Source organism: Chanos chanos, chromosome 4 (genome assembly GCF_902362185.1).
Source record: "Chanos chanos chromosome 4, fChaCha1.1, whole genome shotgun sequence".
Taxonomy (NCBI): domain Eukaryota; kingdom Metazoa; phylum Chordata; class Actinopteri; order Gonorynchiformes; family Chanidae; genus Chanos; species Chanos chanos.
In genome coordinates, this window is record NC_044498.1 from 38115305 (window position 1) to 38130248 (window position 14944).

The 14944-nt window shown below is 41.2% G+C and overlaps 1 protein-coding gene and 1 non-coding gene across 2 annotated transcripts; one reads left to right on the plus strand and one right to left on the minus strand.

Moving 5' to 3' along the window:
- Positions 1-930: 930 nt before the first annotated feature.
- Positions 931-14528, plus strand: bcl2l11 (BCL2 like 11). The gene is made up of 4 exons (XM_030772299.1): positions 931-947; positions 2618-2967; positions 5300-5433; positions 14400-14528. The coding sequence occupies exons 1-4, from the start codon at positions 931-933 to the stop codon at positions 14526-14528; spliced, it is 630 nt and encodes a 209-aa protein (XP_030628159.1).
- trnag-gcc (transfer RNA glycine (anticodon GCC)) lies at positions 8498-8568 on the minus strand. The gene has a single exon. It is a non-coding gene; the product is annotated as a tRNA-Gly (tRNA).
- Positions 14529-14944: the final 416 nt, after the last annotated feature.

The window sequence follows — 14944 nt, forward strand, 5'->3', positions numbered from 1 at the left end:
AATGGCTGGTTTCGATGTAAATATTGCCTGAATAATCTTAAAGGTTGGCCCAGTATTTTCTAAGATTTCAAAATTGATCAAATCTGGAATCTGTACTAGACGTTTATACTGTTGAAACCAGCTTATTGAAATCCCCGTAGTAGTGTGTGGGCGAATTTGAGAAAATGCTCTTATGACTGGTGCACTAGTACTGCCCTACCACTGCAGTGTCGCAGCCCCTGTGAAAGCAGATAACAATGCACTACTCGTGTTTAATGTGTAGAAAATAATGCTAGTAAAGTATTTGGTAAGTGTTTCTTTTCATATTACACTTATTTTTACCCTTTATTAAAGATAAAATTGTTGTTTGGTATAGTTAATTAAGGACCTATCTAATTGTGTTTACATTTAAGAAAACTGACATTTAAGAAAAGTTTGGTTAATCTATGTTCCTGGATATTAAAAAGTGAAATTGGAACTTTTAGTATTTTCATCAGATACATTTGTAAACTTTTGTGCACAAGGATGTGGTTTAAATCCCACCCTCCTCACAGTAGGCGGGTCTATTGTGGCAGCGTCACAGCCCTGCTTTCCACACAGGCACACAAGCGTCGTTCTCTCCCCTTCACTCACACGTAAGTGAGGCTCTGCGAGGAAGTTCTCCAAAAACGATCAGACAAAAGAGTCGAGGACAATCTTGTGGCCTCTAATTCCTGATTAAACAGTTCTTCTCGAGGAAGATTTCACCCGCCGAAATATCCCTTTTGATCGTCAAAAATTGTACGCGCGTTTTAATTAAGTTGTTAAATATTGTCACTGATTATTTAGTGAGCGTCTATGGACAACTTTTTTTTACTTTTTAATTCGTTTTGTATTTAAGCTGCGGATTTCCACAATTTTCTGTTCGTAATTTTACGTGTGTTATGGTCAGTTAAAACCACATTTTTGGACATGTCTCACTTGCCCAGGTAAGTGCCAAGGAAGACATCGCAGAGGACGACACCGGTTTTTAATTTCACGTTGGCCGTGTGTGTAACTTCTTGAATGATTTGTACTGTACATTGTAAACAATTCCGCTGTCGAATAGTAATTCCATCGGGACAACGATAATTGAGCGATGTGATTTTAGGCGAAATGCATGGGTTTACGATGGTTTTAACATGACTGTAACTGATTCTTAGGACAAGAGGCAAGTTTACTTTTAACTGTTTTAAAAAAATAGTCTCCGCAGACATGTATATTTTAGGAGCTTAGAGAAAGTGTCCGTCCTACTAAGTTTTTATGTATACAACGTTTCCCCGAGCGCCGCCGTATTAGAGGCTAGTGATAAGTCTCTACGCGTTGTCCAGCGAAACATTGTAGCAAGGAAGAAAGAAAGTTTGTTTTGATTGTGGCTCTGTTGTCCACCCACTTGGTTTGGTGGCTCAAATGCCGAGGCATTGAAATCGGCTGGATAATTTAAGAGTGTGTTTAAAAGTACAACAGATGACCTGTAAAATTTGTTCTATTTTTATGTAAGTTGATGATTAATGCATTAAGCGACCGTGTCTGTCTATTGTGGAATTCCGCAGTCACGTTGCAGAAAAAAAGCGAAATAATGATTATGATCAAGTTTAAATTCTAATATTCCAAAAAGGTAGAACAAAGCGCTTGTTTAAATGGGTTGTTGACAGTAGACTCTGCACACAGTTTAGCGAACTCCGGTGCTTTGGAGGACGTTATTTTGTTCTCATAGCACTTCGGTCTATTGTAAAATAACTTCCCTCTTAACCACTGAGAGGCGCTGCTCGACCCTTCTGTCACACGCCATATCAAACGTCTGAATACTTCACTGTTTCGCGCTACAACGAGCACTTCATGCGGACTTCAACTTTTCAACACAGCAACCGTTCTGACACACGATACCGGTGCGTCTGATCTACCTGCTAGAGAAATAACATGACTGTCGCCTGTCTGGTTTAAATGCAACTGAATCTATTTTAAGACACTGCGTCTATCCGTGATAGATGGTAAGTATCTGTCACGTAGAGCTGTGTAAAGTACATGAAATGAATCCCGAATAAACCCGAAGAATTTGCGTTTCCCGTTTGAATCGCCTGAATTCATGTCATGTCACGTTACTTTTAATAGCTAAACCATCCGACGCAGCGCCGTTCGGTACAGGTCGTCTGTTCTACTTTAACCAAAATCTGACGATATGGTCTTGCGGATATCCTACTGAAATCTGTCTTCAGAAATCCTTTTACCTTTTGGCGCATGGAGAAATAGGAAGTTTGGCTCGTTGTGGAGTTTATTTGTGACGCAGTTAAAGCAAGCTACAGTCTCTGCCGGAGTGCCAACTCTCACTCGTTACAAAAGCAACAGTCAGCATGAAGAACTGAACTATAGTCCGTCTTGTCAAGTGGAAGTAGCGTACCTAACAGAGAAATAGGAATTTTCCACGTTCGTACTTTACTCGAATCCTGTCTGTTCTGTATCCTAAGGGACTTAATCATTGTGAAAGTCGTAAAAGGGTGATGTCACCGCAGCCGATGGTAAATTTATATTTGCCTCCCCAAAGCCCACTTAAAAATTAACGTTTGGATAATGAAGATACGCATGCAGAACACTATTGACTGCTGTTTCATTTATTCTGCAGACCACAAAACCGGGTCTATGGCCCAGCCACCTTAAGTGAGAAAAGTGAAGAGAATACCGGTGGCGGAACAGCCTCTCGGACAGAGCAAATTGACAACCCCCAACCGAGCGAAGGGGACCAGTCTCGTGGAGGACAGTCAAATAGTCCACTTAATTACCCGTCGAGATCGCCTTTTTTCAGAACTTTCTCCAGATCCTCGAGTGGATATTTTTCATTCGACTACGATTCTGTTCCAAGTTCTCCACTAATGACACATAACAAGTCTACCCAGACACCGAGTCCAACTTGCCAAGTTATCACTCATGCATTGCAACGTATGTCCCAAGTGCAAGACAGCGGTCAAAACCATGGTAAGCTCCCCCTTACTCGTCTACGTTGTTACCCAGAGCTTCAGTGAGGCGGTTCATCGAATTGTAGCGCACAGTTGCACACCTTGAGGTGCACAACAATTTTACTGTTCTTAAGATAACACGTCACTAATTTAGACGCTGGTGATAGCAGGTGAATTGTCGTGAACATATGACATCGCACAAAACTTTCGTTTTTAAGCCAATCATGCATGATACTGTAATTCATACACCTTTGGCCAGGCTGCAGGTGCTCGAGTGCACTATGCATTTCCCCTATCGTACGCGTGCTCTTCTGAGTCTGGTGAAAACTTCAGCACTCCTCTTTGGATGTTCCTGTTTTAGAGCCGTCACTGGTTATCCGCATTTTGGTGCAGCGATTATCTACCAAAATACAGCGTGGTTTGACCTTCCTACAATTATCAAGCCAAGTCGTCGCCTATTCCTCTTTCGAAGACTGTTTCTCTATAAATATGTGTGCGTATTTCAGAATTCCATCACCTGGACGACAGTTAGCTTCCTGATCGTCACACAAGTCGAGAGGTTTACAGGTTATTAAAGACCATTTCCTAATGGAGACGATCTCAGCGTCTTCCTCTGCTTATCTCAAATACGTTAAAACCTTTAGTCCTTGTGCCCGCTGACGTTGTCTTTACCAGAGTGTGACAAGCATTTAATTTTTTTCAGATCTTCACACTGGACTTGACTCTGAATTGTATGCCTCGGAGTACAGTGTTTTTTGGCTACTGAGTCACTTCAGATTGTTTCCACCTTTTTGTATCTGTAAAAATGAAATATCTTTCACAGCTCAAACATATCAGTATTTTCTTCTGTTTATTTACTGTCTTTGCAGCATCTTATCACATGGCATGTCCTTATGGCTTCTTAGTGGCAGGCTGACCTGTGTATGGGCTAGCATGAGCTAGTGGTTCAATACTGCTGTTTTTGTGCATGTATGTATATGTTCTGTGTTTCCATGCACGTGTGTTTTGAAGTTTGAGCATGTGAGTGTTTGTTCAAGAGTGGCACGTGCTGCATGCGTGTACTTTGGTCATCTTTTCTATTGACAACATTTCTTGACAAAGCCAGAGGAAGCATCCCTGCTTTGAAAACACCCCACATTTATCAGGCACAGCGATATACAGCACGTAATGGATGTGATGAAGAAATCTGATTTGCTTATTGTCTTCATTCTTACAAAAACTGTTGCAGAGGCCAATGGTAGGGAGTCAGAACAGTACATCTGTCTGCAGTCAAAATAGAGTGATCGTCTTTTGTTAGAAGCAGACAGAGTTCCAGCTTCGCTTATTCTCCTCTGATGCAGCAGGAGATAGAGAGGAGCGATAAATCTCTTCCTGTTGTGTTTTGTTTCATTCCCAAAGAGAACGCTCTTAATGGAGGCAAATATCTTGGTTAAGTTCAGAGCTCCACAGCCAAATGCCAGCTGTCTGGTTGTCTTTCGTTAGGTGTTGTATTTGGGTTTCTGCATGTGTATTTTTACGGTCAAACTTCATTCAGTGCCTCATGTCATTTTAGTAAGACAGATGGATTGACATGTCTCCTCTCCTCTTTTGTGCGTCAGATTGTTTTTGTGTCTTAAGTGTCAATGTGTTATATGATTTAAGTATCCTATCTGATGCCAGCTAAGAATGAATAGCAATGTGTAAAAACTTTTGGGCACGACGCCGACATAACAATTGAATAAGTCATTTGTTGTCTATAGCTATGCCTATGTGTGTCTATGGGAGAAGAGGGGCTGTTGTAGCACCCATAGATCAAAACAGGTCATGTTATATTTCATCTGAATGTGGTCAGATTGGTTGATTTCTTGTTTATGCATCTAAACCATCCTAATTTATATCTTAATCATATTGTGCAGCAAGGTCTCTATACTATGATACCAATATCACATAGTGGTAAGAGGAGTAAGTGAAATCAGAAAAAGCGAAAAGAGTTTTTGAGTAATATCGCGAGAGAGATCAACGATATTCTCTGGTCTGTAGTCAATATCATTACATAATATATAGTCGTGTTAAAAGGAAATGAGTGTCATATGGTCCTAATATGAATGGGCATGAGAAATAACAGAAAAACTGGTTCTCACTTGAGTCATAGCAGGAGATCAACGCCAGGTCAGCTAAACTGCTGCATTGTTATTAGCTCTCATACTATGATGTCACTCATGTTCATTTTTAATAGACGGTTCTTCTCAAGTTCAGTTGGTCATGTCTGCTACACATGCAAAATGTCGTAAAATGTGAAGGGCCAGAACTCAAATGTGGTTGTGTATGAGCAAGGCTGTTCCACTAAGGTCATGTTATGTTTTGTTGTTCAGATGTATGGGCTGCTGTCCCTAGCCGCTACAGAGCACACACACCGCCACCTGTGGGGGACATGCAACCAGAGGTGTGTGTAGGACGGGAGTTACGGCGCATTGGCGATGAATTCAATCACCTTTACCTACAAGGGGTAAGTAACGTTTGATCACGAGTGACTGTTCTTACAACACTTGCCCTTACAGAGGTGGGGTGTGTATGTATGTGTGTGTGTGTGTGTGTGTGTGTGTGCACGCATGTGCACATATGGGTTGTGTGTGTTTGTGTTTCTGTGAAGAATAACTGATAAAAAAGAATCGGGTTATTCTGGGCTTTTCTGATGAAATATTTTACTCAGTGGCGCAATAGTTTACCTCTGACCAGAAGAGTTGATTATATCTCCTTAAATCTTTTTTTTGTTGTTGTTCTACTCTTTTACTGTTTCAATCTCTGATTAGATTTGAGCAGGAGTTTAAGCATCATTCCCATTTGATCATAGAAGCACATTTTCAAGCATGGAAATGAATTTCATTTTTAAGTGTTGCATCAGGTGAGATCCATAATGAGGACAGTGTTTACCTTTAATGCATACATAGGAAATTAGTTTTTCTCTACTTTGTTTCTGAATGTTGCATCACCTTATTCACAGGCGGAATCAAGGACTTCACTGATAATGTAGAACAAGTTAATGAGACACTGTTCAAAGAACTTGGTAATTCATATGAAGATCGTAACAGTTGGTGTTTTGCATCAAACCTTTAGTTCTATACCATTTTTGGGCTATAGTCTGAACACAATATATATATATGTGTGTGTGCGCGTGTGTATATATGTGTGTCTCTACAGGAACAAATATCATATCAGTCTTCCAGTAGTTGTAGTGTTTCCTTACAACAGTAGGAGTTTCTGGAGTTCAGTTGTTTCCACCTCCGAGATTTCTGCTTTCTTGGATTTCTGTGTGTTGTGTTCCAGACTGATCTTACTCCATCCTCCCTGCTTTTTGTCTTTTGACAAATCAAGGCAGAACAGCTTATCTTACTGTGCTTACTGAAGACTGTCTACAGTATTTGTTTTTAGTCAGCTCAAATTGCACAGGGCAGCAGAAAAGAGGCACTTCATCAAAACACTGCCTCCCTCATGCACTCACTCACACACACACACACACACACACACACACATGCCCTTCCCCTCAGAGTCTTTAGAAACTTCTGTGGGTTACTGTCAATGAGAACTCCCCTTTAAGACTTGGAACCTCTTTTTGCATGACTGTGTAGCATCTTGAGCACACATTTCCACACTCAGAAAATTTTATTGCTTATTGTTGTTTGAGGTTATTTCTGGAAACTTGGTTTGCTTGTGCTCTCAAGATGGATATTTAAAAAAAAAAAAAAAGTGCGACTGTTGTCACGCTGTCAGGATGTTTTTGTCTTACTGCTCCATTGCCTTTGTGTGTGTAAGCAAAGAGAAGTGTATGCAAATAACATGTTATCTCATACTCTGAAATCTTTTCATTACTATATCATATTGTGTCACTGTATAAACTTGTATTGTTATCCTCAGCCCATTACTCCAAAACCTAATGGGACCAGACCTTCAGAGGATATAGCTTAATGGTGTAGAACGTCCAACTTTTCATCCCAACTCAAAACTCTGTGACCCTCTTACACCATTTGGCATGAAAATCACAAGAGTTAGTTGAGTCTTTAGCTGACATCTTGATTTAGATGTAATTCTGTTCTCTTTTTCTTTCTTTACTGCTGCAGATTTTTATCACAGAAAGAATCCTCCATTTGCATATGGTCTGTTTGAACAATGTGTGTCTTAGCTGGTGTTTGGTTGTTTTTAGCTTAACTTTTTCCAGCAGTTGTGGTCTACTCTACAGAATACCACCATACCATCTGAAAACAAAAGGAATATACTGGAATTTGCAGATGTAGAAGTCAGTATCATTATCAAAAATATTATCAAACCTTACTTACATTGCTGTTCATATAGAATCAAGCATCTCAGTTTTAACAAAAGCTGAAATACAAGTGCAATTGAAGTGCAGTAGTAGAATATGACGAGCTTTGAGGACGAAAGAACTTAAAGTTCAGCTTCAGCCAGAAACTTGTGGCCAGTGTAAAGGCACTTGAACAGGTGTAATGTGATCTCTTTTTGAGTTGTTGCTCTCTTTCTTTTGAGGTAATATCATGGCCATTCTGTAATAAATGGTAACACATCACAAGTGTGTTTGCAGCAGCCTAGGCAAGAGAAAACAAAAGCATGAGTCAATTTCAAAGCATCTTGTGGTGTGAGATAAGGTCTAACTCACAGAATGTTTCTGAGATGAAAGGACGCAGTTGTAGAGACAATGTCAATGAGTGTTTTAAAACTGAAATCAGAATCAAGAACAACACAAAGATCTCTCACTTCAGGCTTAATCTGTAGAGCTGCCTTATCCAGCTTTTTTAAAAACAGTTTGTCTCAGTTTGGACGTGGATGAATTTAGGGGGACTGCAGTTTTGTCTGAAGTTGGATCTCGTACAACAATTCATGCATTGCTGGAAAGACAGTTGATCAATTGATTCAGAGCACCATCATCTTTTGGTGCTACAGCTTTATACAGATGTATGTCAATAGTGTAACCATGGATGTTGACTCTGTTCAGAAGTCATTCTGTCCAATAGAAACATGTGTAAGGAGACTGACCAACAGTAGAACCCTGTGGAACACCACAGTGTTTAACCAGTGCAAGGCAATTCCAGAGAGACCAACTTTTAAGCTCATCCAGCAATACAGTGGTCAACAGTATCAAATGCAGCTCTGAAATCCAAAAGCACAAGAACTTAAACATTATTCTTATTAGTTTTTCATTTAGGATCATTTAATACACGCACCAGAGCTGTTTTGGTCCTGTGACCTGATCTAGAACTGGACTGAAATTCTTCATACATGTTATTTTAACAGTTTGAATAAAGCCTTTTCTAGACCTTTGTTCAGGAAGAGCAGGTTGAAAGTGGGTCTGATGGGCCTATAATTACTCAGAGTAAAAGAATCTCAAAGAATCTTTGTTGTCTATGGGTTAGACTACAGCAGTCTAGTATATCTGGACAACACGTTCTCATTCCCAACTCGTCAAATACGGCAGCTTGGTCAGTGGCCCTTCGCTTCAAACTACGATGCTCTCTAGTTACCCCTTTCGCATCAGTTTTGCTAGCGCACAAAAAGAAGTTCTGTGCATTGGCCGGGAATCGAACCCGGGCCTCCCGCGTGGCAGGCGAGAATTCTACCACTGAACCACCAATGCAACTTGGAGGTTTGAAGAGGTCTAGTGAAATTCAAAATCAGGGAAGGGTGTGACCTAAAAACAGGAGTGGGGTTTTGAAAAGGGTAGAATCGGCACGAGGCACAGCGGTGCAGTGGTTAGCGCTGTCGCCTCCAAGGTGCGACAATTTTAGTGTCTTCATCTTGGAGATACTAATCTATTGATTAGCCCTGCACGTGCAAAACTGATGCTTAGAGGGGTACCTAGCTTGAAGCGTAGGGCTAGTTTGAAGCGTAGGGCTACTGACCAAGTTGCTGTGTTTGACAGGGTTGGAATGACAATGTGTTGATCTGGAAAGACTGTGTGCAGAACAGCGCCAGTATGGATACAGCTTTGAAGAAAAAGCTGTTTGAATCGTATCCCAGGAACAGGTGGAGGATTTTCACTTTGAAACAGTTTTCTAAAACTGCATTTTATTGGACAAGGTTTTCATACTGTCCTTGCATACTGCCTTCTTTCAGATATGTATGCATATTTTAAGCATTGATGTATGCTTGCAAGCATGATGTACAGATAGCTCTACTTTTTTCAGAACATGTTTGGCCATGCAGCATGTGCCTTGTCGTGGATCCATGTGCTTATTTTTACAGGGTTTTGCCTCTATCAGATATGGTTTCCTCCAGGCAGCTATGTTGAGATCTGCAATTAGAACGATTGTTGTTTACTGTTACACAATGATTGTTTGTATATGGGTTTTTAGAAAGTGACAACTGATGATATATTAAAACGAGGCTTCTTAGTGGTTCACTTGGAGTTGAACTCTTTCGTTAAAACAAACAGTACTGATGTGATGTAGAAACATGGACAGTAGCGTCCACGTCAGTGGTCAGCCCGTGAGGAACTCACAATAAAAACTGATGAAGTTATAATATCAGAACCATATGGGCCCAGAACAGTGCTTTGATATGATATTTGTTTTTGTAGAGGTTGACAGGGATGAAGGCTGTGATGAAAAGACCCAGCCTAAAGAATGAATTATATTTGGTTTTCAAAGCGTATTTTTTTCGGTCCATCACTGAGAGCGTTGGGATGACTCAGTACCTCAATGGCGTGGTTATGAGCGGGGAGTGGTTGTGGGAAAGAGAAATGTGTGTGAGGTGTAGCTGTGTGTGTTTTCATGATATGATGAAAGAACAAAGTGTTATTCATTAGACACTGACACCTTGAAGAAAAGGAAATACTCTCTTTGAATGATTTAGACAGTGACTAACTCTTCTCTCACCCTTAGGAAAAATAGAGCATGGTGGCATGTGTGTCAATTCTCAGAATTCTTTTATGTTTTCTTCATAGACATTTGTATGTGTTTGCATGTGTTTGTGAAATGTGTCTCCGCAGTAGAAGGATGACGTCTTTTGAGAACAATGTAGAAAAAAACAGAACACTTTTGTTTTCTGTGTTCCGTGTTGTGTCAGAGGTGTGTGCGACAGCGGATTGACGTTTTTTGTGTTACTTTAATGCGGTGGATGGGATTACCAATATGCAAATACCGAATACAAATTTTGTAGGAGGAAAACCATTCAGTTTAGCATTGAGCGCTGCATATGTGTGGCATTAGCGTTCAGCATTTTTGTCCACCTGAAAAACCTGACATAGCATTAGTCATCTGTGCTGTACCCCTGGTTATGTTCATGGTCGGCGTTACAGTCACAGTCAATCGAAAGAACGCTCTTGACAAGTCTGTGGTTTCTATTTTGATTTTTAAGTCTGTCTGACAGGTTTGTTCTGGATTCACCCAGTGTCCAAGGCTTCATAGTTTTATCAGCTCTTTGCATCTTCACGTCAGGCAAAAGTCTCTTTGTGTCTTTGTTTTTCCGTGAGATGGATAGACTTGTGTCTAAAATGGACATACAAAGTGCCAGTAAAACAAGGATTTCTTGTCTTATGTCTATCTGTGTAATTGGTGCTGTTTTTCAGTGAGCTAGATACACACACACACACACACACACACACACATACACACAGAGTAGTTGACAGTGTATAACTCATGTGATCACAAGAGTGAGTTGTTGGGATAAACAGAGTATACATAATGGAGTAGGTGGGTGTGGAAGCTCATATTGAGAGAGAGAGAGAGCGCTTGTGTATATAAAAGAGCAGGTTATACATGTGTTTGCGTATCACTGAGTGTGTCTGAGACAGGCAAGGCAGAATATGTTCTCTCATTCCACTAGCTAATTGTATTAGTCTGAAACGAAGGAATGAGATAGTTACTAATGAACTCAGTGGTCTGGGGAGGGGCAGTATTGAGGAGTCAGGGAAATGGGCAGTACTGGTCAGAGGAAAGGGGAGGACTGGTCAGCGTGTGTGCATGGCGGTGCTGTGTGAGTTAGACTGCACGGCTTCATTATGTTTACTCTGTGGTTAGACTCTGGGCTCTAATTATGCGTTGGCCCGCCTCTCTGCGCCATGGCGACACACTACTTGCCCTGCTGCTGTTTGTCATAATCTCTGAGGGTCAGACAGGAGCTGGTCTCCAACAGTTACTTCTCCAAGTGAAAATTACACTTTTTGGGGGGGGGGGGGGGGGGGGGGGGGGGTGGTGGTATTTGCTGTACAAAAAAAAAGTAAAGAAAACATTTTTGTCGCCCTTGCAGCGTTTGCGTGTCCCTGTGATGTTTGTGTTTTTCAGCCCGGTGTTGTCATACATCTTGAGTTTGTTTGTGTGTCTCTCTTGCTGCGTGCTACTACATGGTGTTAGCGTCCATAACCCACTGGTGTTGTATTCTCAGTAGTGAGGTTGAGCGGTGCAGGGAGACGCTAACACTCGGTTAGTAAGCAGTCCACTAATACAGAACAGATGTCTGACCATACAGAGCCAAGTTGTTATTCCGGCAGGGCTAACGTGTCCTCCTCGCCTCACGAATACGCTCAACATCCACATGATGTGTCTTTGTCATTGTTTACTTCATTGTGAATGTCCTGACCCTGATAAGAGAGACAGTGTGAGCCATTGTAGGTGATTTGGGCTTTATTGAATCATGCTGCCATCCATCTCTCAAGAGATCTTGCATGCATTTTCGTCCTAATATGTTTTGTGGAAGAGGATTACTTTCTCATGCTCTTCCAGCTGAATGATTACCATGAAAATCGTCAAGTGACAGTTTCTCTCATCAGTTAAGCGTTAGGCAGTTTACAAACAGAGACTCATATTGTTACTTATAGTACTTATATGGGTCATTGTTATGTTGAAACCTCTGAATGACTATACACATTTGTGTTAATCATCTGTTCTTGAAGTCATTCTCTCTGAAACTGAAAGCTTGCTTCCCTCATCTAATGTAGGCTAATGGCAGCATCAGTTTCCCTCCCAACAACTTTCTTCTTTATCCCCCTGAGTTTTATCAGACAATCAGATCTGTACCGTAATCAAAAAACTATTAAATACATTCAAAGCTAATTGGATTTTCTCTTTCTCCTTTGTTCTGAGATTTTGAGACGTTGAAAAAAGACTCTGTATGTGTGTGTGTGTGTGTGTGTGTGTGTGTGTGTGTGTAACTCATAACTCATAACTCATTAAAGTTAAAAGTTAAAAAAAAAAAAAACAAAAAACAAAAAAAAACACAAGTACACATGCTGAGTTGTACTACATGCGTTGTTATTGGGGTTTTTTTTTTACATTTGGCAATTGCGAGCAGACATCTGTGAATGTATTAGCAAGTTACTCAAATTGCATGTCATCTAGTCCAAAGTATGGCTGTTGTCCCAGTCTAAGAGGGTTGTTTTGCCTTGCCCTGGCTTTGTAAGTTGTGGCTTTTCTGTTTTTCTTGCATGTGGTCTTGCAGTTTTCTCTCCGTTCTTGCACACCAGATCCATTGTCCCAGCGAGATGAGTCAGACACCGTCTCATGCCCTTATGGCACACTCTGTAAGGTTTCTTTAAAACTGTAAGCCTTTCATCTCCGACTCTGTGTCAATAAACTTCTAACATCTCTCCCTCATCTACTGCAAAATCCAGATTTGAGAGAATCATATTCTATAGTGATGTGTTTATTTTTTAATAATAGTGATACATTGGTCCCATATGTCACAGAGGTCTCTCTGATCAGAACAGAATAAAGCCAGTGTCGAGGGTGAAGGAGCAAAAATCTCACAGGAAATGTTGTTTTTCAAGTCTCCTCTCCATGCTGGTACAAAGGCTAATTGTGTTTGATTAAAGGGATTCCCCCCTGTCATTTCAGCAGAATGTGACGGTGCATGTAGGCATCCCAGTGGATGAACTAATGAGTTTAAAACGCAGGGACACGACGGGGTTTTAAAAATGGAAGAAAAAAAAAGAGAAAAGAACTCTTAGTTGTGGAATTTGAGGACCTGTTTGTGGCGTGTCGTTAACAACATGTGGATGGACGTGTAAATTCTAGTCACTGCTTTGGCGTTGCAGGCCAAAGGGCACAGATCACTTTGCCAACCGTGAAGCTGCTCTCTTAAAACCCCAGTAATAAAATGCAATATAACTGTGTTTACTCTGTACTCTGCCATTGCTGTTTGTTCTGTCATCACTCTGTTTTGAAATCCATAGACATATAAAAAGATGTACCTTTTTTTTTTTCTTTTTTTTTTTTTTGCCAATGACATTACATCTTAGATCGTAGAATCAAACGTCACCTAAAAGAATGAAATCTCCAATCAAACTCTCCCTCTGTTATTTGACCATTCATGTCCTAATATGCTTTCTGTGGCTTCTGTGGAGGCATGTCACCAGTCACTCTCACTATAGGGTTAAACCTTTTCCATTTAAATCCACTTCCTCCTCACCTGTTTCCTCCGTCTGAACACACAATCGCTCCTTGGGCATGTTGTGATTTTTGGCACTGTTTTTACTGAATAAAAAATCCACTGTTTTTCAGCGTCTGCATTTGTTTAGAGAATCCTGTTTTAACGAGCTGCATTGCTATGGTTAACTCAGGCCACATGTCTCAGGTCAACATCCCTTTTGTTTCCATTTCTTTATCCTTCAAATCCTCACACCTGCCTTAATCGATTCCATCACTTACCTCTTCAATGAAGTTTATTTCAAGCCATCTCCAAGCTCGATCTAAGCCAGCGTTGTAAATGCAGCAAAAGATTTTTATCAGAGGTTTGAGGAAAAAGTAGCAGCACCCAGTAAGCCTTGTGTTTTTGCCCCCTTTCATTCAGAACAGGAAATTCTTTTTTTTTTTTTTCTGTAGTGTGTTTCCTCACTTATTGCTGCCAAGAAGCGCTGAGGGAAATGCCCTATGCTTATCACTGTGTGTCTGAATGCCAGAGAGTGCAGGCTGCTGCTTTGGGCCAGAGTGGACACCTGGGCCTGTAGCACTGCTGCCAAACACACACCACACACTGAATGGTCTTAGGAGGGAGACACTACCTCATTAACCCCCACCCTACAAACAGCCCTCCCCCCTCCCTCACAGCCCCCAACACCCACCCCCGCCTGACCTAATGAAGGTCATAAGCACTAGCTGAAAGAATTAGTCAAACACTTGGCTGTTGCTTGGAGCGTAGCTTTCACACAGGATTACCTCTGATTGCCTCAATCAGTCAGCTGCTTGGATAGTAAGGCATTGTAATCCCAGCATGCAGGCAGTCAGGTGTGTGAGGGTGGAATTTAGCTGAGTGGGCTACTACTTTGTCTAAGTTTAACCCATTTGCTTCTGTTTTCGATACACGGGAAGACAGGAAGATAAATGTTTATTAGGAGAGAATCCTCCATGGTGCCTCTGAACCCCATGAGGATTTGACATTTTTATCTAAATGAATTGTCTGGAGATGTTGATGTTTGTTTTCTCCTCTAATTGATTCTCTAATGTCTCATTTTTTTTTCTCCTCTCTCCGCAGGCTCGCGCAGGCAGGAATGGAGAAGCCGCTCCGGCAGGCCTGCAGCAGGGCCAAAATGAGCCCGCCCTCTTGCTGTGGGTGGGTCTCTTGATTGGACGACTATTACAGATCATCTTAAGAAGAAGATGATGGACACACTGATAACTCAGCAGACGCGTAGCATCTCATTGTAAATACATATGTAAATAGAATCTTCCAACAATGACATCCATTGTGGAAGCAGAACTCTTTTTTTTCTTGGTTTTCGTCCTGCCTGTGGACCTGGCTGTGTTAAGAGACTCTCTCTCTCTCTCTCTTTTGCTCTGTTGGACTGCAACATTCCCTGCTCAGGAGTTGGTGTTTGGGATTTTAAGATGACATGGAAAATGGTTTGAGTGGGAATTCTACCACACCTGGGATTAGTCACGACAACAGTGTTTCCTGCATAAATACAGAAAGCTGAGCCCTTGGATGCTGTGTGAGCAGTGGAGTTTGGCGAGCAGTCTGTCCCTGCGTGAGGTTTTTCACCTCTCCTTTAAATAATGTGGAAAACATATGTGCCTTTG

Bases quoted from the DNA above. Each gene is read 5' to 3' on its own strand.
- bcl2l11 (XM_030772299.1), top strand. The intron at 2,968-5,299 runs GTAAGCTCCCCC...TTTGTTGTTCAG, and splicing joins AGACAGCGGTCAAAACCATG to ATGTATGGGCTGCTGTCCCT. The intron at 5,434-14,399 runs GTAAGTAACGTT...CTCTCTCCGCAG, and splicing joins ATCACCTTTACCTACAAGGG to GCTCGCGCAGGCAGGAATGG.